We start from the raw sequence: 24,340 nt of genomic DNA, 5'->3' as shown, positions 1-24,340 counted from the left end.
GATCGGGTTTCACCATGTTAGCCAGGATGGTCTCAATCTCCTGACCTTGTGATCCGCCCGCCTCAGCCTCCCAAAGTGCTGGGATTTCCAAAGTTTTTTGGATGAAAAATAGGAATTTCTAACATAAGCGGGACTTGCTAAAGCAGGACACAAGAGGAAAGGCCATGCGGAGGAGCACAGCCCATTCACTTCTGAAGGCACACCTTAGCATCATGCCTGCCCCTGTGGGCCTGGTGTGGCAGGCAGTGCTGAAGCAGGTGGGCCCAGGACTCTAGGATGAGGAGAACTGCTTGCTGAGCTGTTAAACGTTTCCCCATTTGCAAAATGGGGTACAATCCAGATTACAGAATTTGAGAGCCACAGACTTATTTGATTACTACCCAAGCCATCTTATAAAAACAAAAATGCTTGTGGTTTCTGTATCAAAGTAACCAGGCTTGGTACAAGCCAGTGTTATCACTGTCATTCTTGTCTCCTGGTGCTGGAAATAGGTATGAGTGGAAAGTCCACGTTTCAAAACATCTCATCAGGCCAGGTGCAGTGGCTCACGCCTATGATCCCAGCACTTTGAGAAGGCAGGCGGGTGGATTGTTTGAGTCCAGAGCTGGCGACAACCCTGGCCAATATGGCAAAACCCCATCTCTACTAAAAATACAAAGAAATGTGCCGAGCATGGTGACACGTGGCTGCAGTCCCAGTTACTCAGGAGGCTGAGGTGGGAGGATCACCCAAGCCCAGGAGGTCAAAGTGGCAGTGAACTGAGACTGCGCCACTGCACTCCACTTGGGCAACCGGAATGAGACCCTGCCTCAAAAAAAAAGAAGAAAAAGTTCTAATCAATTAAAATTGCTGTTGTGCTACAGACACTCAGGTAGTTCTGCAGGATTTGGTACACTCAGCAACCTGGGACTTCCAGCCAACTTGCTCCTGGAGCCTAAGGGCAGCTTCTTCATCCATTTATGCGTGTCCACACAAAACGTCCTGTGCCATGCTGTGAAAGCAGGAGGGGCTTTGGGACATCTATGATAAGAGGCAGCATATGAACAGTATGTGCTTTAACAATAAGGCTTTGGGCAACATGGTGAAACCGTCTCTACAAAATATAAAAAATTAGCTGGCTGTGGTGGCACGAACCTATTGTCCCAGCTACTCGGGAGACGGAGGTCGGGGGATCACTTGTGCCTGGGAGGCAGAGGCTGCAGTGAGCCAAGACCGTGCCACTCCACTCCAGCCTGGGTGACAGAGACCTTGTTTCAAAAAATAAAAATAAAAAAATGAAAAAAATAAGGCCAAACAAAAGTGGCTCCACTCCTGTACTCCTCGCACTTTGAGAGGCTGAGGCAGGAGGACTGCTTTTGGCACTGCTGTTGGAGACCGGCCTGCAACATATTGAGATCCCATCTCTATTAAAAATAAAATTAACCAGGCATGGTGGTGTGCTCAGGTTTAGGGAGTAGATCATTGGGCCTGGGAGGTCGAGGCTGCAGTGAGCAGTGATCACACCACTGTACTCCAGCCTGGGCAGCAGAGCAAGACCCTGTCTCAAATAAATACATACATACATACATACATACACCTATGCATGCCTCCTGCTCTGACCAACAAAACTAGCAGCTGGAAAGGCCCTAGTTCATGCGCTAGGCAGAGAGTTAAACAGAAGTCACATTTCCTGGTGCTGTGAGACCCCCTTACCTTTAGCTCAGCATTGGCAGTCAAGGGACTGGAATGGAGCTCAGGCTGAGCACAGAGAACAGCCATGCTTCCCTCCAAATGCAAAAACAGAATGATTTGAGACTATTCAAACACTTATTTGGGGCCTATTTGGAGAATCACCTTCTTGAAGGTGATTGCAAAGGGCTCGTCCAACTTTTTTTTTTTTTTTAAAGAGACAGGGTCTTACTCTATCACCCAGGCTGGAGTGCCATCATAGATCACTGTAGCCTCCAACTCCTGGCCTCAAGTGATCCTTCTGCCTCAGCCTTCCAAAGTGTTGGGATTACAGGTGTGAGCCAACACATCTCGCTTTCATCCAGCTTTTTGTGCAAGTGTTGGCCGCCTCAGACTTCAGACCCTGATGGCACCTTGACTCCAGGTGCTAGGCTAAGTGGGCGACTGGCTGAGTTTCCTGACAAGGGTGGTCATCATTTGTTACAGCTCAGGCTGTGCGTCAGAAATCTGAGCCACCACAAGTGAATGCCTCTCCAGTGCGGCGATTCACTGAAGAAAGACTCCGTGTGGAGGCCGAAGAGGAATCCGTGCTGGGCTCTTCTACTGCAGCCGGTAATGTTCTGAAGAAACATCTTTCCAGTGTCTGTTAAGATTTGCGCGACATGAAACTGGAACACTGGTGTTTACAGAGAATGATAACTTTGTGGAATGGAGCTTACATGATGAACGAGAAAAGACCGTTAAAAAGTACTAGCCATTGTTTACAAATAACTACCAGGTAAACAAAGAAATCACTTTCTTTCCCCTTTCTAAGGATAAGGGAGAATAAAATAATCACCAAGAGGCATGGAGTTTGAAAAGTATATAACAGATTTCTTTATTATTATTTACAATCAAGTTCTGTTGGCCAACATAATGAAATAAATAAAAGATGTGCCCTGGCCTGTGAATTTCAACTCTCCTTGACTTAAGTTCTCTGAAGGGCAAATTGGAAAGCGGTGATCAGGCAGGGAAGAGAGGGCAGGTGGAGGCCAGGACCATCGGTGGGAAGGCCGCCTGACTCCTCTCTCACCGGCTCTAGCACTCACATCCCCAAATGTCCAGAGAACAAGCATGGAAGAAAAAAAATAAAGTGCAAATTTAAAAGTGATAAAGGGTGTTTCGCACACCCAATGAACTAAAACTTTATACACAGGTAAAATGGTAAAGATAAATGCTTTTCCTTGGCCTTCATCACAACCCCTGAAACGGAAAGACGGCGCTGCTGTGCTTCTGAGCCTAGGCTTCTTGCACTAAAGCACCAAGGGCATCCCACACAGGCTTGGCAGAGGGGCCATGGCCAGAATCACCAGCTTCAGACAAATACGTTGGAGGTCTCGAATCCCTTGGCAACCCCAAGCATGCAGTGTGCACCCACCTTCTGGGTGTCTGCAGATTGATACAAGAATACATCCTTACTTCTGCAGCAAACCCATTTCCCTGGAAAAGATTTTCACACATCCTCTCCCACCTCAAAAAAACAAAAAACCATTTTTTAAAGCCACACAGAGATTTTTAAATATGTCGAATTTTGTGGGGGAAAGAGAGCCAGAAAGCTCTGAAGAACAGTGGAAGAGATGTGAGGACATTTCAGCAGTAATGAGACACATTCATGCAACCCACCAGGCAGGGGTCTGTAGTCTCGGAGTTTCCGTTAATCCAATGCTTAAAGTGAGTTCACCGGGCAAACGACCCCAAGGTTTTGGGACATGCATTAGGCCAGAACCGACTTTGGAAGGACGAGAGAAAGCACAGAGAACACCACCTTGATGTGGGGGCTGTTTTTGGCACTGCCGTTGGTGAGGAGGCCCAGCGGGGCCCTGTGCTCCCCCAAGTGAGGTATGGAAGGTCAGAGCTAGTAGTGTTTCCCAAGGCAAGAACCTGAGCCTCTGCTAAGTGACCGCAGCGTCAGGCTTTTTCAGTGTTATTCTTCCAGGCCAAGAGAGGCCTCAGTCAAATCTTCAGAAATCCCATTCACGGCAAAGCTACAGCGCCACATAGCTTGAGCTTCTCTGGGAGGTCCATGCTATACCCAGCACATCATCTGCCAGGACAGGGCTGCAGGAGCCCACATGCTTCTTCTGAGGAGGGCGCTGGGGTCCTCCCAGCCCTGAGAGCCCCGTCAATACTGTGCCCACAGCACAGCTTTGCATCCTTTGTCCACACTAACAACGTGCGAGCCAGCGGGCGACCACGCCACCGCATTGATGGATGAGCTTCAAAGGAGAGATCAGAAAAGCACCGAGTTTCAGAACATTTGGGATGAGATCTTAGTAAACCAAACACCAGAAGCCTGTGCATTCAGGGAGTCCTAATTTTTCCAACTTCCATTTTACTCTCTGGCACTGTGCCCGCGGCAAGGCAGGAGCTCACTAACATGCAAAAGACCTCGGAAAAAATCCAGTGGTGTACTTCATTAAGTCATGCTGGGATGAAGGGAGTTTGGCCCCTTTGGCAGTCAGGCCTTATCACACTCTCCCTAAGAGAGGAGCTCTGAGTGGGCTGGAAAGACAGTACACATGCCTCTGAAGAGCCAGGCAGTGGCGGTCAGCACTGGTTAGGTCTGGGAGCCGTTGCTGCTGCCCAAGGGCAGGGGGAGAAGGTCTGAAGGAAAATGGTATCTGGGTTCCAACTAGCAGGTGGGCTTGTGTGGGCAGAACAAAGCTAGGAAAAAAGGGGGTCTGGGGCCTGCCTATCAGGTGGAAGATAAAAGAAGGTGTGTGGAGACCAGTGTTTAGGACACGTCGATGCACTGAAATGCACTGACAACAGGGACTTCCAAGGGAGAGAGGGAGGCAGAAAGGAAGGAGAGTAGAGAAGGGGAAGGAGACACAGAGGACGTGGGACATAACCAAAGAGACAGGGATGTGTTTCTATAACCCTTTCTCCAGCGGCTGCCACTCTAACCGCTCTACCTGGCGTACTCTGTAGACTGTGGCCTGCTGTGCTGTGAGTGGCCCCAGCTTCTCTCCACTGACCTAGCTCAGCCAGCTAAGCAGGTGGGTGGACAGTGCCCTCACAGCGCCAACTGAGGTCTAAACTGGATGACCCCTGAGATGAAGTCAAAGGCCTTGCTCACAACGCAACAGGGGGCTGAGACAGGGTTCATCTTACCTGTGCTGCTTTGAAAGAACCTTTTCCACTTTCCCTGTGAGCACACTCCAGACATAGAGAGAGCCCTCAGCAGAGCCTGCCGCCACGTAACTGCCATCAGGGCTACAGAAGACAGTAAGAAAAGAAAGGTTGTCAATTCCCCACCCCCAATTCAGCATCTCTGTGGCCTTTTTCCCAAGAAGGAATGTTTGTTCTTCACTGATGACCACTCTTGTGTACCCAGATCTCAGAATGTGTGCTAGTCATGGCCCTTCCAGCCAAATCTGCTTTTCCCCAGTATTTCAGCCCCATCCGGCTAATGAAGAGTGGCATCACATTACTTCTTGGGGCTCCAAGTCCTTAACCATCTACAGACTTCAACAAAACAACATATAGGGAGATCAAAGCCAAACTCCACATAGCTAAGGGTTTCAGCCCATGGACTGCCTTGTTACATGCGTCAAAGAGAGGAGGAAAGAAAAGAAGCATCTCAGCAACTGAGCCTGGAAAGGTATTTGGAAGAAGCACGATACATGGAAGAAGGGAACAAGGAGCAGAAAACTGCAGACCACCTGCACACCCATCTCCAAAAAGCCTTTTCAGTCCCGCCCCAGGCCCACAGCCACTCCTGCCCTTTCCTAAAGGCTCTCCAACAGCTCTTGCGTGAATGAGTGATGAGAAGTGAACCTAATGGGCTCACCCAGAACAAAGCAACCAGCCAACTGTTATTTTTTGGTACAACACGTTAGGTTCATGTAATCACAAAAGGAACACTGGAAAGGAAGAGACAATAATGGTGGCCTGCAATTATGAACTTACAGGCACACTCCTGGAAACATAGGTTGGGCACTGAAGAAAATTTAGCTCTTATCCCCAGTGGGAAAATGCCCATGCAGGACTCTTTGTGATGAACCAAATTGGCGGGGGGTGGGTCACTACTAACCTGAAGACAACTCTGGTCCAGTCAGAGCCGCACTTGAACCCAGGTGCACTGAAACAAACAACAGGGCACTGTCACTGAGGGAGCTCAGGCCATGCAGCATGTAAGAGAGCAGGGCTGGGCCTCTGGTCTTCATGCAACCAACACATCTTCAGTTACCTGAATGTCTGCTTGACAGCATTTGTTCGGAGATCGATAACTTTTAGCAAGTCATCCCGGGAGCAGCTCAGGAGCTCAGTCCTTTCTGGGTTTAAGTCCAGGGCAGTAATCTTTCCCAACAGCTCCATCTCTCGAACTATGCTCTCTGATCTAAGAGGGAGAACAGATTTGAGAAATGTAACATAGGCCAGAACTATTACACATCATGCCGTGGAGGAAAAAAAAGGCACTGCAATTCAACTAGCATGCAACGCTCTGCCAGCGCAGTCAATGTGTTCCCAGTTTTCTAATAACCTGTGACTGCTTTTCTTACTTTCCCATCAATAGACCCTAAGAGAGTCGTTCCCAGACTAGAACTCTGAAGTTGGTAAGAATTTCCTCATCCATTTTTGGAACGACAACAATCGCCAATCAGTTTCCGATCAGCATGAGCTAACTAGGGCTACTACCCAATTAGCATTATTTTCAGTGATGTGATTTCAACTTTTGGATAAAGTTGGCAAAGAAACCTGCATTAGTGGGCCTGGGCTACCTTGTAAGTGTAACTCTAGCCTCTTGAGGTTTCCTGCCCTATTCAGTGTGGCTCTGTGGCCCTCCACCTCTAGATATGGGGCCAGGAAAGCCAGGGCAGAGCCACGGCCCTACGCACCTCCCTCTTCTTCTCCATGCTCTGGCCCATGTCCAGGTCGGCTAACAGCCACCCCAGGCAGGGCCCTATTGGTGACATTCATAGCCAAAGGGGGTGCTGACCTGTTCTGTGATGATTTTGTGGTAGGCTTTCAATGAAACCTTTTTCTACCTCCCACCTTAACTAAGCAAGAATTTATCTTATTGTTGCTAAATATGTAGCTTGAAGCAAGCTACTCCACTTCCTTGGGACTCAGGGTCTTCACCTGTCAAATTACGGGATGGACTAAGAGACTGCGAACATCCAACTTAACTCTCAAATTCCATGTTTCAAGTTCCAATTTCAGGTTTTAAAAGCAAACTAAAGATTATGAATAAAATGTGAAGTGGTGTCCAGGAACCATGAGCATTGTCAGGACTTTCTGGTGCCATGCTGTGTTTCAAAGCATCATCTATCACCATGGGCCCGGTACCCCCGCCCTCTCTACAACCCTGCTGGGAAGCTGTCCTCATTTACTCTCCATCCTGTCTTCCCCTTCCTCCAACCTGTCAATAAGCCCTGTCCAAATTCTCCTTCAAACAGATTCCCTCCTCCACATGTTCCTCTGCTGACTTGAACTTAGGTCCTTATCAACTCTATTGGTTTCCTGTTCCCCAATATGCGCTCTCAAAATGCCACCAAAGTCATCTACTAAATTCCTGCAAAGCAACCATTTCCTTGCTAAACACCCAACGACTTACAAGATCAAGTGATTTAAAAATGGCTTATCAAGCCTGTGGCAACCTGATTTCAACCCATCATAGCCACCTCACTGGCTTCTGCCCTGTTTCCTGCTCACTTGTCATGTATCAGCCACCAGACACACACTCAAAAGTTTGAGTGGCTTTCCTGCCGTGTGAATCCTACTCACGTCTCTGGAGAAATCTGGAGAGGCATTCTTTAACACACTTGGACAAAGGTACCTGCCTCTACTTCAACACACTAGTCACTGACTTTTGTGTCTGCCTTCCCTACTACAGTTTAAATTACCTAAAGGTAGAAAGAGTATCCTGTTTGCCTTTTCTTACCCGCCAGCTGGTGAAGGGCCTAGCACTCACTGCACGCTCAATAAATGACTGCTAAGCTCCACAGTCTACTTTATGGGAAAGAATAGCCAAGTGTTGATAAGCTAACACTATACATGTACCGAAGCTCATTTCTGCCATGTCCTGAGATCTTAAAAGCACAACCCATGTACAGAACCATCACTGTGGAGACTCTTATGTGGCTCCTGTCAGGTGCTTGGGTATCATACCGAATGTCCCAGAAACGAATTTTCTTGTCAAAATGTCCACTCATTACACATTGCTCTGTGCAGACAATATCATTGCAACTGGATCCTGCAAACACTGTCTTTATGCCTGAAAGAAATGCAAACATCATTAATCAAGCAGAGGCACCAACGTGGCTGTTTACATAATGCTGCTACCCTCTAACCACTGACTTGTCAGAGTTACTCACTTAAATGAAGCTTTAAACAAGAAAAACTATCACTCCCCTCAGTGCCCCTCTAAACATGAAGCCAGACCTGAAATTCAAACTATATTACATAAGTGCAGTCTCTGACGTGCAAACACACACCTCCACGCTAACATCTAAGCATATACACAGACAGAGAGATTGAATTTCCTCACAGACTTTGCTGCGTAGATCCCAGAGTTTGAGAGTCCGGTCATGACTTCCTGAGACAATCCGCGCATTGTCCAGCAGGAACTTAGCAGACAGCACTTTCCCACTGTGTCCCGTGAGTGTGTGCTAGGAGAGAGAACACAGCCAGGGTGAGCCTCAGGGCGCCAGGCCCTGCCTATGCTGGCAAAGTATCCACAGCATCCTTACCTCCAGAGTCAGAGTGTCAGACCACCCTGAGATCCGGCCAGAAACACTCAAAGCGATAAGATAGCAAAGGAAAAAGAAACAGGTCAGGCACAGTGACTCACGCCTGCAATCCCAGCACACTGGGAGAACAAGGTGTGAGGACTGCTTGAGCCCAGGAGTTCAAGACCAGCCTGGGCAACACAGTGAAACCCCCATCTCTACAAAAATTTTTTTAAAAATTCGCAGGGAGTGGTGACATGCGCCTGGGGTCCCAGCTACTTGGGAAGCTGAGGCAAGAGGATTGCTTGAGCCTGGGAGGTTGAGGTTGCAGTGAACTATGATAGTGCCACTGTACTCCACCTGAGTGACAGCAAGATCCTGACAAACACACACACACACACACCCCAAACAGGATACGAAGCAACAATTTCATTCACTGAGTCTTATCCGGAGGCCGTGTATTTCATAGGAGGCCTATCTTTGAGTGTTGGCCAAAGGTGAGGTATCAAGACCAAAAGGTTAAAACTCCCACTAAAAATAACATTAAAAACAAAAATTCAACATCACTAGGGCCAAGCTTCACGTGCTCCCCATCCTCAATCTTGAATTTGACATAGCTGATGTCAAATTCAGCTGTACCACAGATACCTGCTGTACTGTTTTTATAATTTTTCTATGTCTGAATTATATCAAATTAAAAAATGTTTAAAGCCTCGATTTTGCCCCATGCTGCTGAAAGTCAGTCCATATTTAAAGTCAGACTAGACAAGGTCACCACAGGCGTAATTTACAAAAGGAAACATCAGGACTCCTTATGTGAACAATTAAAACCCCTGGGGGATTTTCAATCAGAGGTCTCAGCTTGAACAAGTCAGATCACAGACACAGATATCAGCACTCCCAACAATCAAATCCCTTTGTGACTAAGCTGTTGGATGCCAACCAGTGTCTTCCCTGAGCTCACGGAGGAACACAGAATGAGGGACATCACGGAGTGTAAGCTGCCCTCCTGCCCATCACAGCACTTCTGAAGCACAATGGAGGAGAGGCAGCTGGGGATAACTGGGATGTTGGGAGGGGATCTGAGGACTCAGACCTTTTACCATTCATCATTGACCTCTATGCAGTGCATGATCAACATTTTTCTATGTGTAAAACACTAGAGGTTCAGAAGGTATTCACTGATGTTTTCTTTCCAATTAGAAAATGCAAGGGTGGGCAAAGTGGCTCATACTGGTAATCCTAGCACTTTGGGAGGCCAAGGTGGGAGGATTGGTTGAGCCCAGGAGTTCAAAACCAGCCTGGGCAAAATAGTGAGACTCTCATCTCTAGAAAAAAATTCAAATTAGCTGGGTGTGGTGGTATGTACTTATAGTCTCAGCTACAGGGGAGGCTGAGGTGAGAGGACTGCTTGAGCCCAGAAGGTCGAGGCTGCAGGGAGCCCAGATCATGCCACTGCACTCCCAACCTTAGCTCCCAAAGACAAGACCTCATGGTTCAGGGTTAGATTTTTTGTGTTAACATTTTTGAAACCAATCTTTCCTCTATTTTCAGTGGGGTTAACTCCAATTTAGCACAGAAACAAAAAACTTAGGGCCACACATATACTCCCCTCTCCTCTTCAATGAGGGAAGCTTGCATGAGTTCTCAGACTGCCTTATCCCACATTCAAACCTCTGAAACTGGGACAGCATCTTACAACTGCTGCCAGTCGGGTGCCGGCTGTGCTGCAGTTGTGTGAAAACCTCCCACTGATCCTTCCATAAGATCAAGAAAGCTCCAGTAACAAAGCCTACACTAGATACAGTCCATGAATAATGATTGCATTCAATAGAAAACATCCACTCTGCACAAAGCATGGGGAGAGACAAAACTTGGGTAGGCTACTTCTTAAATTCTTTTTCTTTTTCGAGATGGAGTTTCGCTCTTGTCACCCAAGCTGGAGTGCAGTGGCGTGATCTCAGTTCACTGCAACCTCCGCCTCCCAGGTTTAAAGTGATTCTCCTGCCTCAGCCTCCTGAGTAGCTGGGACTGTAGGCGTGCGCCACCATGCCCAGCTAATTTTTGTATTTTTAGTAGAGACGGGGTTTACCATGTTGGCCAGGCTGGTCTTGAACTCCTGACCTCAAGTGATCCGCCTGCCTCAGCCTCCCAAAGTGCTAGGATTACAGGCATGAGCCACCGTGCCCGGCCTTACATTAAATTCTTAATAACTATTTTATCAAAAATTCAAATTTGTATTTATATTCACTATCTGTTTCTTTCTTAATGTTAAGAGTAAAATCACATTTCACAAACAGGGAAGAAAAGGACATTGTTCATAAGTGGGATATGGCAAGTACAGACGATCCTCAACTTATGATGGGGCCAGTCCTGACAAACACATTGTAAGATGGAAATACCCTACGTTGGGGACCATCTGTATATTCATTTTTACATACTTTACAGGAACATGTTAATCTTTACACAATTATACTCTTCCTAAAAATTTATCTATTGCTCTTTTAAGCTTATAGCATAAGCATTTTTTCATATGATAGCTGAAAATTCATGGGCTTTGGGGTTCCACTGATTTGAACACCCTGGGTCTCTGTAACATCTGTGAATGGGAAACATCCTTGTGCTATCTTAGTATGGACTCAACAAGATGAATGGGATCAAATCTCTTCCTTGTTGCACCTCCCTTTCTTTAAGAGTCTGTCACGAATGCTGTTGCAGTGAACATCTATGAGCACAGAGCTTTCTTCTCTTGACTTATTTCCAGGAATGAAACTGCTGAACTAATGGAATAAGGGAAAGGGACGTTTTGTTTCTTGGCTCCTCGTACGTATTGTCAGCTTGCTCTTTACAATGTTTGGGCTTCTGCTCACCTTATTCTCAGTGAGAATAAGCTGGAGCTGCCTGAAGCTGACTCACTGTCTCGGTGCTTCCAGTGGTATAGAGCTGGGCCTCCTACAGGCATTCATTCACCTCTATCATTTATAGAGTCCTTTGAAATGGATCAGATTTAAAATTCGTATATCCGTTAGGTGTTTCTGAAATTTATTTTTATGATTAACACCACTTTTAGGTTTCATCTTCTACTTTTAAACAGGGATTAACAATAGAGGGGCAGCGGGTTTAGATGTCGTCAAGGCCGGAGCCTCAAAGTGGGGAGGCTTCAAGATTTCTCTGCTCCACTGGGCTCTGCACAGACTCTCTCTGTGCCTCATGGCAGATAACAAGTGCCAACCCCTATTTCTAAACACAAAATTGCTCATTCAGGTAACAACTTAATCATGCAGCTAACATAACACCAACCAAAGACAACTGATTCCAGAAGAATGCAGAACTCAAAGAGGAACATTCCAAACAGAAATCATCACCTAGCAGCCATAGCCAATCCTCACTGTGGCCACTTCACCACACCACGAGAGAAGTGGGCAGGGCGGTTCTCAAGCAAGTTCCTCAAGTCAAACCTTACCGAGCAGCCGGGCAGTTTTGTAGACTTTAGATTTTTAACGGAGCCATCACAGAGGACTCCTTTCAATGTCAGGTTGTTTCTAGGGTGCGTTTACAAAAAGGATGTTAAAGCAAGCACTCAACCAGCTGCTTCTTGTTTGCCAGTCTCTCCCAACATCATTCCCTTGTCGTAAAAGCAAAGGAGATACTGAACAGGGCATGGATGTCTGTGAGTTTCACAACATAGATGAATGGATTCCTGTCCTCCAGTACCATCTGTTTAACTGGGGTCTTAAAAAAAGCCAGCACTCCCTAGAATAAGGAGGCTATTTTACTTTCTGGAACCTGGTAAGGTTTTCAGGAGAGTTCTCTGGGTACAGGGAATCTGCTGAAAAATGCCTCCCAATCTTCACACATTTACCAAGGAACAGGACAAGGTTATGAGCAGGCCAGAAACTCAAAAGCCAACTAGTCCAGCACAGGAGGCTCCCGCCCCAGCACGGCATCATGGGAAGCAGCAGCCCAGCAGCCTGCGCCGGGCTCCAGCACGCTGAGAGCATTTCCCCAGTGAGACGTGTGCCAGCTCAATATTATGACCTTCGTCTGTCAGGCTAGCTCCTGCTCTAGGTCCCCTTCTTGTTATTTCTGACCCAAAGGCTGATGCCCACCTGTATAGGACTCCTCTTTTACCAGTTAAAAAATATCATCCTACACGACTGGTTGACTCAACTTCTTCCTCCTCTCCTCTAAGGGACTATCATAAAACAAGGCTGTAGGCCTCTCTTGAATAATTGGTCAGTTTTACTGTATCTCAGTCTAGAATAAAAGATCAAGGATTAGATAAATCACAGTACACCACAGGATGGATTAGAACATAGCCATGAGTACTGGCTAGGCCATCTTTTCCATGTGCACAGTACAGAACTACAGGGCTTCAACTGAACCTGTTCAAGCATCTGAATCGATGTGCCCCGTGGCAGGCTCTCTAGCAGCGCACTTCCCTAGTCCGTCCTTAAGACAAGAACATAGGCTCCTCAGCTCTCACAACACGTCCTTGTCATCGTCAGGGCTCGTTATTTTGAATGTTTGGACCTGGATCTTCTTTCAATTGCGAATTAAGAATGACTAACCCTGAGGTATTGGCTAGCATCTAATACTAATAATCTATACAACCCTCTCAAGAAAATCACCAGAAACCCACCTAATATACCATTCTACTACAGCTCCTTCACCTCCCTTGTAGATTTAAGAAATTCACCTGGGCCAGGCGTGGTGGTGCACGCCTGAAATCCCAGCACTTTGGGAGGCCGAGGCAGATGGATCACTTGAGGTCAGGAGTTCGAGACCAGCCTGGCCAACATGGGGAAACCCTGCCTCTACTAAAAAAAAATACAAAAGTTAGGCCAGGCGCAGTGGCTCACGCCTGCAACCCCAGCACTTTGGGAGGCCAAGGAGGGTGGATCACGAGGTCAGGATATCGAGACCATCCTGGCTAACATGGTGAAACCCCATCTCCACTAAAAATACAAAAAAATTAGCCAGGTGTGGTGGCATGTGCCTGTAGTCCCAGCTACTGAGGAGGCTGAGGCAGGAGACTGCCGTGAACCTGGCAGGTGGAGCTTGCAGTGAACCGAGATCACGTCACTGCCCTCTAGCCTGGACGACAGAGTGAGACTCCATCTCAAAATAATAAATAAATTAAAAAAACAAAACAAAATTAGCCGGGCGTGGTGGAGGATGCATGTAATCCCAGCTGCTTGGGAGGCTGAGGAAGGGGAATCACTTGAACCTGGGAGGCAGAGGTTGCACTGAGCCGAGATCACGTCATTGCACTCCAGCCTGGGTGACAGGCTCCATCTCAGAAAAAAAAAAAAAGAAATTTAGGCCGGGCTCATGCCTGTAATCCTAGCACTTTGGGAGGCCGAGGTGGGTGGATCATGAGGTCAGGAGTTCAAGACCAGCCTGGCCAAGATGGTGAAACCCCATCTCTACTAAAAAAATACAAAAATTAGCTGGGCGTGGTGGCGGGCGCCTGTGATCCCAGCTACTTGGGAGGCTGAGGCAGGAGAATTGCTTGAACCCAGGAGGCAGAGTTTGCAGTGAGCCAAGATTGCGCCACTGCACTCTAGCCTGGATGACAGAGCAAGACTCTGCCTCAAAAAAAAAAAAGAAATGTATCCTGCTGGGCGCAGTGGCTCATGCCTGTAATCCCAGCAGTTTGGGAGGCCGAGGTGGTCAGATCCCTTGAGGTCAGAAGTTTGAGACCAGCCTGGCCAACATGGTAAAACCCCATCTCTACTAAAAATATAAAAATTAGCCATGCCTGTAATCCTAGCTACTCAGGAGGCTAAGGCAGGAGAATTGCTTGAACCCAGAAGGCGGAGGTTGCAGTGAGCTGAGATCACACCACTGTACCCCACACAAGAGCAAAACTTCATCTCAAAACAAAAATAAATAAATAAATAATTCATCTTAACATTACTTCCTGTTTTTGGTGTGGGTTGATACACACAAACGGCTTGTGTTAACTTTTTTTTTTAATTTTTTTTTTTTTTAGTAAAATGCCTACTAATGCCAAATTCATCCTCCATTATATCTTTCAATAGCTTGTATTTAATAAGCTTATGTGATGATTCCTTCAGGCTTACGGGGAAAAAAAATGTCTGCAAATTAAGTTACATGCTTCACCCTCCGCCCCCTGCCCCAATCAAAAATGATACAACCAAGTTTTGGTCTCTATCTCGGATGCCAAGAGAATTCTCAGCAAGTTTTGGTTCAGATGCAGCTTTCCTCAACATCCAATCATTTCTCCCTACTCTGACACCTGTCCCCTCTTTCTCAGCTTGGAGTTTTTGTTTCAGAATTGTCTTATCTCTATGATACATCCATTTGTACTTCTATATCCCACTTTACTCTGTGAGGTAATTAGGTTTTAGAGCCCACAGGAATCACAATTCACATGCTGTTGCTAAATTCTGTGCCATTAAGCCACAATTGCTATCTACCAAAGTATCTAGTCCTTATGAAGAGTATTCCAAGGTTTTCATGCAAATGTGAGGGTCCTATTGCAAACATTTTGAAACTGAGTCTTTGACAAAGAGTATAAAGTGGAAACACAGATTTCCCCAAGGAGGAAAGGAAGGGCAGGGTCAATCAAGCATGATTTTCGGGAAAACAAAGTCCCCTAATTAAGCACCTGCCAGTTTGTGCCTTGATAACAACACATGAAGTTTGGAGATTTCACTAACTTTCTTACGGGTCTTACCCGTAACCGATAATCATCCACAGTCCAGATTCGGCTTGCAAAATCATTTGAAGCTGCTAAGAGGTAAGATCCCTGTGGGAATAAAGAAGAGGAAAACCAATTTTTAGCCAAATCAGAGGAATTAAGTTCACACGATATAAATTCCCCAATAATCAAGTGCAAGAAGGTTTAGATGCTTCAAACTATACACCCAGTCTGAATACCAGCTATTGTCATGAGTGTGCTTCAACTCGCCAGTCTCCTTCGAGTTCAGACCTTTTTTTTTTGAGCTTGCTCAATTTCACCTGAATATTGCAGACACCTCAAGCTCAAAATGGAACTCAGCCTTCCCTACTCACTTTTCCCTTGGCAACCTTCACTAGCAGCAAATATTAACAAGTCAGAAACCTCAGAGGCACCCTTGACTCTCTCCTTGCCTAATCTCCCAACTCTCACTCTGAGAACTGTTCATCTTCAATGTGTCGAGCCTGGTCCTCTCCTCTCTCCCCTATTGCCTCAGACCCCACCTGGGCCTTCTGCATCTCTGCAGAAGCACTGAACGCACGGGCTGCTGAGACCTGCTTCCTCCAATCCAGTCTTCAACACAGTCACAGTTATACCACAATTTAACACCACACCCATTTCTAAAAATCTCTCAAGTCTCCACATGGCTTTACAGAAGTCTAAACCTTTCAATACAACATACCCTCATTTTCCAACCTTATTTCCTTATCATTCCCCAATTAAATTCAAAGAGCAGTTATTTAGAACCTAATAGGCACTGTGCCAGGTGCTGGGGGTACAAAGATGATTAACGCCCAGACACTTGTCCTCAGGTAGTCAGCTCTCAGCTTAGTAAAAGAAGCAGATATAGATCACCACCATGCCATAGAATAGGTTTGCACAAGATGCTGGGAACACAGACACTCAGCCCACCCAGGAATGTGAAAAAGGCTCCCCAGAGATGACAATTAAGATAAGGACTCTTGGTAGATGAGGACGCTGCGTTGGCCTCACCCAGTCATCACCTCCACCCAAGCTTCAGCACCCGCCCAGCCCAACCTCCTCTGCTCCCTCTGCCTGCGGTGTCTGTCCCTGGCTTTTTGCCTCTGACCTTTGATTATCTTTAGATCTGCTTTAAATGCCTTACTATGGCCCCTAACCCTTGCCCCAGAATGAGCTACTCTCTCATCAGTATTTCCTTTCTAATCCACACACATCTCAACGATAACCTCAGCACAACGCTTTGCAGTTGAATGCTTTCCCATCACTCTCATTTAGATGGCCAATCTCTGAGGGTAGAGACCACGCTGGCCCCTGGAGTGCAGCATCTATACACTCAAAATACAACTATTAAAGGAAATTATACAGAGTACTGAGTAACATCACAAGCCTAATGCATGAAGCACAACCCAAGGGTTTATCAGAGTTGATACAACAATTAACCCACCCTATAATCTACTTCCATCTTTCTTTAACATAGATTTGACTTAAGATACAGAGAATGGCAGAGAAATCGGGTAAGTTATTTTATAATTTCAAGAATCAAATGTCTTAAATTATTTCTAAAAACCTCTAAAATCATAGCTATTCGATACTTACAGCGCTATCAAATTCAATGCTTGTAATTCCTGCATTACTGCCAGATAGGGAACCCTTGAACTCACATTTTTCTGTATAAAAAGAAAAAATTAGGATGACAGGAAGTTAAATAAAGCCAATAAATACATTACAACAGGGCACTGAAATACAATGGAAGCCAATTACACTGCTGAAACAATAGCTATCCTGTATCTTTATAGAATCAAACAAAATAGCAGGACAAACAGAATATGAGAGATAAAGGATACTGCTAGTTTCTAAGAGGAATGCAAGTCTAAGTGGACACTGACCCCAGTATCTTGCATGTGTGTTCTGTTCTTTAAGAAATGTAGTTATTCATTCTCTTTAGAAAAACCAAGTGTAGGAATTTATAAACCATGTCAATCAAACTAGAGACTGGGTTTATTCAGTTCCATTATTTCTCAGTAAATTTTAAAAACTTATGTACATAAATCTTTGGGTCGATCAGTATTTGTGCCAACTTAACTATCACTTTTGTAGAAACTGGCAGTCAATTTCCGGATCCATGGTGTGGCAATTTTCATTAAGGTGTGAAAAGAAATTGTGTTAGTTACATTTAAATGACTAGTCATTAGAATACCAGTCAAGCTAGTTTGGAGTTTCTGGAATTTGCCCTCATACTTTATCTCCATGAACCTAAGATCCTGGCAAGCGAACTAAGTGCCAGCACCTCCCGTCCCTCTACACAGCTCTCCCTCACCAACAGAGCCACTGTCCACTTTATCTACTCTGCTTCCAGACAGCCTGGCCACCCACATGGAAATTTCAGTAACGGGCAATCCCAAACTGGGAAAAGCAAACATCTCAATGATTTGATTAAATTCCTTTTAAAAGGGTAACTTAAGGATGATCCACACAGATAAGCTAGGAATTAAGGAACCATTGTAATCATATTTGTAAAAGAGGAACACAGAACAGAAAACATTTCAACACATTTTTATCTTATTCCGTACTTCTAAGTAGTAAAAATAATGATTGGAGCCAGATATCAAGGTGACACGAATACTGGTTTGAAGCTGTCATGTACATTCAGGCCACAGACTGTTAACCTGGTTGATGAACCTCTCCTCTGAACTCACTTGCAAAATATAGCATATTTGATGGCCTTTTCTGGATCCTAGCTTTCTTAAGATTTTCAAAAGGGTTGAAAAAGGCTAATATTTGCTAAGATTTTCCTTTAGATGAAATCTTCAGATAAAAATATTACTGCAAATTCTAAGAAATATCTCTTTGGCTTATACTTAAAATACTGGTCTATTTGCTTGGCACTTAACACAGTGCCGAAATGTAAGAAGTGACCAAAAAATTAATGCTATTCAATATGAGAGATTGATCTCAAAAGAACAAAGACCGTATTAAAACTCTTAATTATCTACAAGGTACGGGGTTGGGGGCGGGGGGTGCTATGTCAACAGCATTTGTATAATTCCCAGTGGAACTTCTGCTTTGGAGAGAATGAGCAAAAACAGATGTTCCCACTGGGTAGAAAGTGTGATTCTTCTGATATTCTAAAAGGATGAAAAACAGGACCCCCAAACTATTTCAGAAAAGGTCTCTTGAACTTGGCCTCTTCCAAGATTCAGTAAATAAATATTAGCCAAGAGGAAAAATCTTGTAGACTGAAAAAGCTGTTTGTAGAAGAAAGGCCCTACACAAAACTGTAAGAAATGCTGCCACACATTCTGCTATTTCTGTAGATTAGGTAGAAACTTGATTTTATTAATACAAATTATGTGCTGGCACATACTATGTCAGTATTAACTTCAACTGATGTTCGTTTCCTTTTCAGCAGCAAAAAGGTTACTAGAATTAAAGGTTGGTACCTCTAATTTTCTTATAGGTGTTTTTACTGACCAAGGAGTAAAACAAAAATATTTCTAGTGTTATTTTTATTTAATTCTCAATGGCATAATCAAAACAGCCTGTTTACTTTGATTTTACAAATCAAATTCCCTAAAATTTCCTTTTTAAAAAAGACACAGGGTCTTGCTCTGCTGCCCAGGCTTGAGGTACAGTGATGTGATCACAGCTCACAGCAGCCTCTCACTCCTGGGCTCAATTGATCTTCCCACTTCAGCTTCCCAGGAAGCTGGGACTGCAAGTGCATGCCACCGCACCCAGCTACTTTTTAATATTTTTTTTGTAGAGACAGGGTCTCACTTTGTTGCCCAGGCTGGTCTTTAACTCCTGGCCTCAAGCAATCCTCTTGCCCCAGCCTCACAAAGTGAAAATTTCTTATAATTTGTTTTTATTATTGTTTTCTAATAGCTTCAGCCATTATCATTCACAAGCTAAATGTTTCTGGGCAAAACAGCAAATTTTAGTATGCTTCAATGGGCTGTAACTGCTGAGTCCCTTTCCTGAAAATCAAAGGCCGGGGCAGATAGGAGGGGTGCTTTACTAATAACCTATTCTAATAAGTTGCTCCTGCTCTAATAAACCTTAAAAGCAGTACCCCTAAGATTTTTCAGTTGCTAGAGAAGGCTACAGTAAGAAGAGCATGGAATTTCAAGTCTTCTGACCTGCATTAGTCCTAGTTCCACCACTCCCTCACCATAGAAATCATTCACTAGCCATGTAAATCACGTAGCGTCTGAGTTTTATTCCCTCTGTCTGTGAAATGGCACAATCTCTACCATTCTAACCACACAGGGCTGTTAACAGACAAAACCACTTTGGAGCTATTTATTGCTGGACAGGGATAATGAACGTGTTGCAACTATGGACACTTGACAAAGTGGTTCCTATTAAAAGCCTTAAGCCTTCTTCTTTGGCCTTACTTTAGTCAAAACACAAGCGGATTTAACTGAATCTTGAAAATGTCGAAACTGGGAAATGCCCAGTTTCAGATTTCTAAGAGATGGTTTCATCAACTTCCATTTTCTGTTTTAATGCCATCCATCTCTGAGCATCCTAAAAGTCCAAAGAGACTGAGTCTTGATCTAAGGGCCCTTGTCTGATACACTGTTAAATACATCTTTTCTAGGCAATACGCCTCTGTTTTCTCAAGCTTAGACATGACTCCAGTCATTTTTTCCCTAGGCTACTGCCATTATCATTAAATGCATCAACCACAGCTTAATGTATCGTTTAATTGTAGAATCCATGATCATAAGACTTATTTTCCTCATAAAAACGGTACTATTTTGCAAGATGTTCTGATTGGTATATACTTGAGAAAAATTACAGAAACCTTACTAACATAAACATATCCATAACTTAACAGTATTTTCTGGTCACTACTTAGAAAATGAGAGCAAACATCCACTCGGATGTAAAGAATAACTGAGATGTACAACAAAGCCTTGGTCAAATGATCCCTTACATAAAATGTATGTTTTGAGAAGATGAACAATTCACAGTGCCTGAAAGCAAGGCCAACCAGATGCCAGCAACACGGCTTCTTTCTGTGGTGCCAGGGTGCGTCATCTCAAGTTTTCAGTCTGAGATCATGCAGCAGGCTCTCACCTCCAAATACTTCCCAAAGCTTCACCCTGCGGTCCATGCCTCCGGTGGCCAGTAACCGGGAACCTGGACTGAACTGCACAGCGTTGACCTCCCCATCATGTGCATCCTGCAAGACAAGCACCCTGTGTCAAACCCAGTCATTCTCATCCCAAGAGCTCAACATGCACGAACACTCCAAATGCCTAATTCATGGGGAAACACTCATCCTTAAAGACAGGTGGAGCCAATCAGAAACTAAACTGGACTCCTAGCCCAGGTCAACTAAGATTCTATTATCATTTTATTCTTCTAGTTACACTTGCATTAGCGTACAGTGCAACCTTCTCAAAAAGTACTCAAAATCTGTGTAGACTGCTTTAAGTTGGTCCTTGCATTAATTTCATTTGTTCTAACAATAATGGCCTATATTTATCTTAATAGTTTAAAAGTAAACCTAGAATTTTGGTCCAGACTGAGTTAATACTACTTATTGATCTACTAGTAATTACTGATTTACTAATAATATTAAATACTACATATTTAAATAATGTATAGCACATGGCCTCTCATAATACAGCTTTCACAACGAGTCCTAATATAAGTAGATGGCAAAAACATCAATCTGTGTTATAATGGAATTCTATGTAGTTCTTTCTGGAAACATTATGGGACTAGTGTGTACTGGCAGTGTGACCTCTGCCAAGTTTCTGAAATCTCAGTTTGCTCAGCTCCAGAAAGGTTTTTGCAACCCAGAATGGTGCCTGTTAATGAGTAAGCCTTAGATAAAAATGACAGTCGTTATTTTAGGAGAATTTTTATTCTTCACAGGGAAATTTCTGATACTGGCATAAACACCGGCAAAAGATGGTACTTATGTTCAGGATGAGAAAGAAAACCAAGTAAAAAAGCATCCTGGCTGGGTGCGGTGGCACACATCTGTGATCCCAGCACTTCGGGAGACCGAGGTGGGCGGATTGCATGAGCTCAGGAGTTCAAGATCAGCCTGGGCAACGTGGCGAAACCTCGTCTCTTAAAAACTAAAAAACAAAAATTAGCCAGGTGTGGTAGCACATACTATTGTTCCAGCTACTCGAGAGGCTGAGGTGGGAGGATTGCTTCAGCCCAAGGTTGAGGCTGCAGTGAGCTGAGACTGTGCTACTGTACTCCAGCCTGGATAACAGAGTGAGACTCAGCATCCCATTCTAGCATGGGAAAAGGGAATAATAGAAAAATTCACTATACTCTCTTAAGAAGATTATGGGCAGTGAAATATTTTTGGATGAAATATAATGTCTAGAATTGGCTTTAAATTGCTCCAGCATAAGTGTGTGTGTGGGGGGGAGAGATACTGCATATGTTCGGAAATTTCTATAATAGAGAAGGAAAAGAAAGACTAGAAAACATAGACTATCAATATGAGATTGTTAAGTAGATAATCACTTGTCTAAAAGGTCACTTGGGGAAGAGAATATGTGATATTTACATTTGCTTGGGACTAAAAAAATAAGATGCTTGAAGTATCACGGAGAGAGTGACTATTAACAGGCTGGGCAACAGGCATCACTTTGGTAATTTCATTTTCCACTTTGCCTCCCTCTTGTGACCCACTGGCTGAAAAGTATGACAGGTGACCAAACCTTTTACCCCCATGAAATTTCCTTTTCTTTTTTACGGTTTCTTTCTCCTTAGGAGGTCTCAGATTGAAAACTTGAGATCATGCACCATCACACCCATGACTGCCACTCGTCAGTCTCCTGTATAACTGGTTTTGTTGGATCCTCATCAGTTGTGAACCGATCACTCTCAGAAACACACACTGACAGAATCCCAAATTATCAGCTGCTCCATGATCCCATACACATGACTTAAATGTGATGGGAGGGAAAAAATGGGCTGCTGGGAGTTGAGGGCAAAAAAGGGACTGTGACATTCAGTGCAATCAGACCTTTTACCAATCATCATCGACCTCTGCAGGTGCCTGGTGCATCACGGAATCACAGGAGTGGAGTGGGACTGAGAAGGGGCGCTGATGCGCCCCATCCCAACTCCTCCTCCAAAGCGGAACTCTCTTTACAACAGTCAAGGCAGTTCATCACTCAGCCAGTCCACTGTGTAACTAGCAAAGTCCCTCCTTATACCTGGAACCCAAAGCTCCCACCATATAAATTCCATCCCATTTTTATGGCAAAATCTTCCCTGCTTTGAAAGCTGGCTCCTTTCACTCACCCGCTGCCAGTTATTACGCCAGTATTGGAGTCAGTCCAACTCTCCAGGTTCTGTTCTTTGTGCTCTGTTTCCTACCCTCCTCATGCTTTGACAGTTTCGAGCCAGGTACTGAATGTTTCCCCAGGCTGGTTCCATTTCTGCTCAATTACCCCAGCTGGGGCGCAAACTACCTGCTAGTACTAGGACCCAGCTCTGAACTCTGGGTGACAGCCCCGGTATCCGTCACAGTGGCTTCTGCCCAGGACTGTTTCCAATCATAGACCCCTAATGGTTGGGAGTCACACAGATAGGGGTATAATTCATGAAACCAACAGCTGTCCTACTGAACTTCCATAATAGACCACTGACTGGCAACTCTAAACTGTAGCCAATTGGTGACAATAATTATATAAATCACTCTCCCATTTTTCACCATCCCTAATTACTTTTCTTTTGCCCCATCCCTCATGCTAGCAATCCTTTCTCAGTCAGCTCTGCCATTACAGAGGATGGTTGTAACAAATTCTGTCCTCTGAAACTAAGCAAAATATATCAATTTCTCACAGCTGACAGAGCCAACAGGTATAAAGGCTTGATATAAGTAAAACAATGGAACGCTTAGCTGCAGGCATAGAAAGGACCCTTTAATTGCCAGGCTCTGTTACCATATCAAGCGCGGTGGGGTGTGGAGCTAAAGCATACTTACGAAGACACACAAGGCAGTAGTTGGTACCCTCACTTCTTTACCAGAACCAGCATGAGTATCCACATTGTCCTGGGGGACTGGGAAGGAAGAGACAGAGCGTCTCCTAAGAAATAACATAAAGATAAATATTAGACAGGACTGCAGAGGTTTACTGCTCATCAAATTGTTAGAAAGGACTCCAAGATGACCTTGCTTAAGCAGACTGCCTCTGTTGACAGTCTGTCCCTTCTAGATTCTTCAAACTACAGAACAATTCACAAAAAAATCAAAAGCACCCTCACTCAAATGAGAAAGAGAGCCAGCACATACATGCCTTACTCTCCTGCACACTAACCTGTGGACTCCAAAACCCAACAATGAAAAGCAATCCTGAACAACTGCTTACCCAGTCAATAAGCTGTTGGGAAACTTTCTCAACTTAATGTAGCAGCTAGCTCAGAGGTATCTTTGGTATTTTTTTTGCAAAACTATTTTATTCCTATGCCTAGTTAGAATCAACCTCATCACTTGTGATCAATGTGGAGTCTAACGCATGCCAAAAGAAAGCAACAAGAGCATGAGTACTGTACAAAGTGTTCAACCTGGCAGCCCTGCTCTGAGGGCTCCCGGCATTCCTAGGAACATGCAAAGCATCCTGGTTAGCACGTGAACATCTGATGACTGAGGGCAGTGAAGCGGTGATCAGCATAATTGTTAAGGACCCACACTCACATGCTGGACTAAGAGAGGATAATAGTTTCACCTGGCAGCATCAGAAGAAGAATGATGTCCCAAAAGGGGAGACTCGGACAGACTAAAGGGAAAGGCCAGAGATCAGCACGCAGCGAGATTAAGAGGAAAGGAAGTTGAGGAAAAAAGGAAGAAGCTAAATGAAAGCTGATATTAAGGCACATGTATACTCTGCACCACCGAAACCTGGTGTACATTTAAAAAATAAAAATAAGTCATGTACATATACTTAGGTATACTTATACACATTTTAAAAAGGAAAGGTCTTCTAACCTACCCAAAGATATTAGTGATAGAATCCAGAAGGCCTCCAGCAGGCTGCGAGAGTCGCTTACTAAAGAGGAGGGGAGGATAGGTTTAAACCTTAGAAACATTTTGCCCAAATAATCAATCAATAAACAGCCCACAAAAACAGGTACCTGGGAATATGTTTCCCATTTAGTTCCCAAACCCCAGCCAAGAGAAACCCAACACAGTACCAAACTGCCAGAAAATAGTGGGAAGGAAAAGGGAAAACCCAGCCTAGAAGTTTCAAAAGAAACAAGGTTCCCTAGTATTAAATTA

The 24,340-nt window shown here is 44.6% G+C and overlaps 2 protein-coding genes and 2 non-coding genes across 8 annotated transcripts in view; all 4 read right to left on the bottom strand.

Moving 5' to 3' along the window:
• The window catches only part of SAG (S-antigen visual arrestin), a 53,475-nt gene extending 48,563 nt beyond the window's left edge, over positions 1–4,912 (bottom strand). Inside the window, exon 1 of the mRNA XM_063645299.1 lies at positions 4,822–4,912. The gene's annotated coding sequence lies outside the window, so the exon portion shown is untranslated. The remainder of the gene's footprint in view (positions 1–4,821) is intronic.
• Positions 2,521–24,340, bottom strand: part of ATG16L1 (autophagy related 16 like 1) — a 42,942-nt gene continuing 21,122 nt past the window's right edge. For 2 of the 5 annotated variants that reach the window (XM_055291036.2, XM_055291037.2), the window contains 10 exons: positions 23,048–23,150; positions 20,158–20,263; positions 16,669–16,739; positions 15,088–15,159; positions 8,201–8,321; positions 7,822–7,927; positions 5,900–6,049; positions 5,744–5,791; positions 4,822–4,923; positions 2,521–3,923 (listed from right to left, as the gene is read on the bottom strand). In XM_055291036.2, the coding sequence (XP_055147011.1) occupies positions 3,830–3,923; positions 4,822–4,923; positions 5,744–5,791; positions 5,900–6,049; positions 7,822–7,927; positions 8,201–8,321; positions 15,088–15,159; positions 16,669–16,739; positions 20,158–20,263; positions 23,048–23,150 (973 nt within the window). In that variant the 3' untranslated portion in view covers positions 2,521–3,829. Of the gene's footprint in view, positions 4,924–5,743; positions 5,792–5,899; positions 6,050–7,821; positions 7,928–8,200; positions 8,322–15,018; positions 15,160–16,668; positions 16,740–20,157; positions 20,264–23,047; positions 23,151–23,789; positions 23,841–24,053; positions 24,111–24,340 lie in introns of all 5 variants that reach the window. The other 3 variants (XM_055291034.2, XM_055291035.2, XM_063645297.1) reach the window with 3 other exon arrangements.
• LOC129489039 (small Cajal body-specific RNA 6) lies at positions 9,235–9,499 on the bottom strand. The gene has a single exon (XR_008659863.1). It is a non-coding gene; the product is annotated as a small Cajal body-specific RNA 6 (non-coding RNA).
• Positions 21,828–22,103, bottom strand: LOC129489040 (small Cajal body-specific RNA 6). Its single transcript, XR_008659864.1, has one exon. It is a non-coding gene; the product is annotated as a small Cajal body-specific RNA 6 (non-coding RNA).

The sequence above is a fragment of the Symphalangus syndactylus genome, chromosome 8 (assembly GCF_028878055.3).
Source record: "Symphalangus syndactylus isolate Jambi chromosome 8, NHGRI_mSymSyn1-v2.1_pri, whole genome shotgun sequence".
NCBI classification, from domain to species: Eukaryota; Metazoa; Chordata; class Mammalia; order Primates; family Hylobatidae; genus Symphalangus; species Symphalangus syndactylus.
This window is presented reverse-complemented; position numbering and strand designations above follow the sequence as displayed.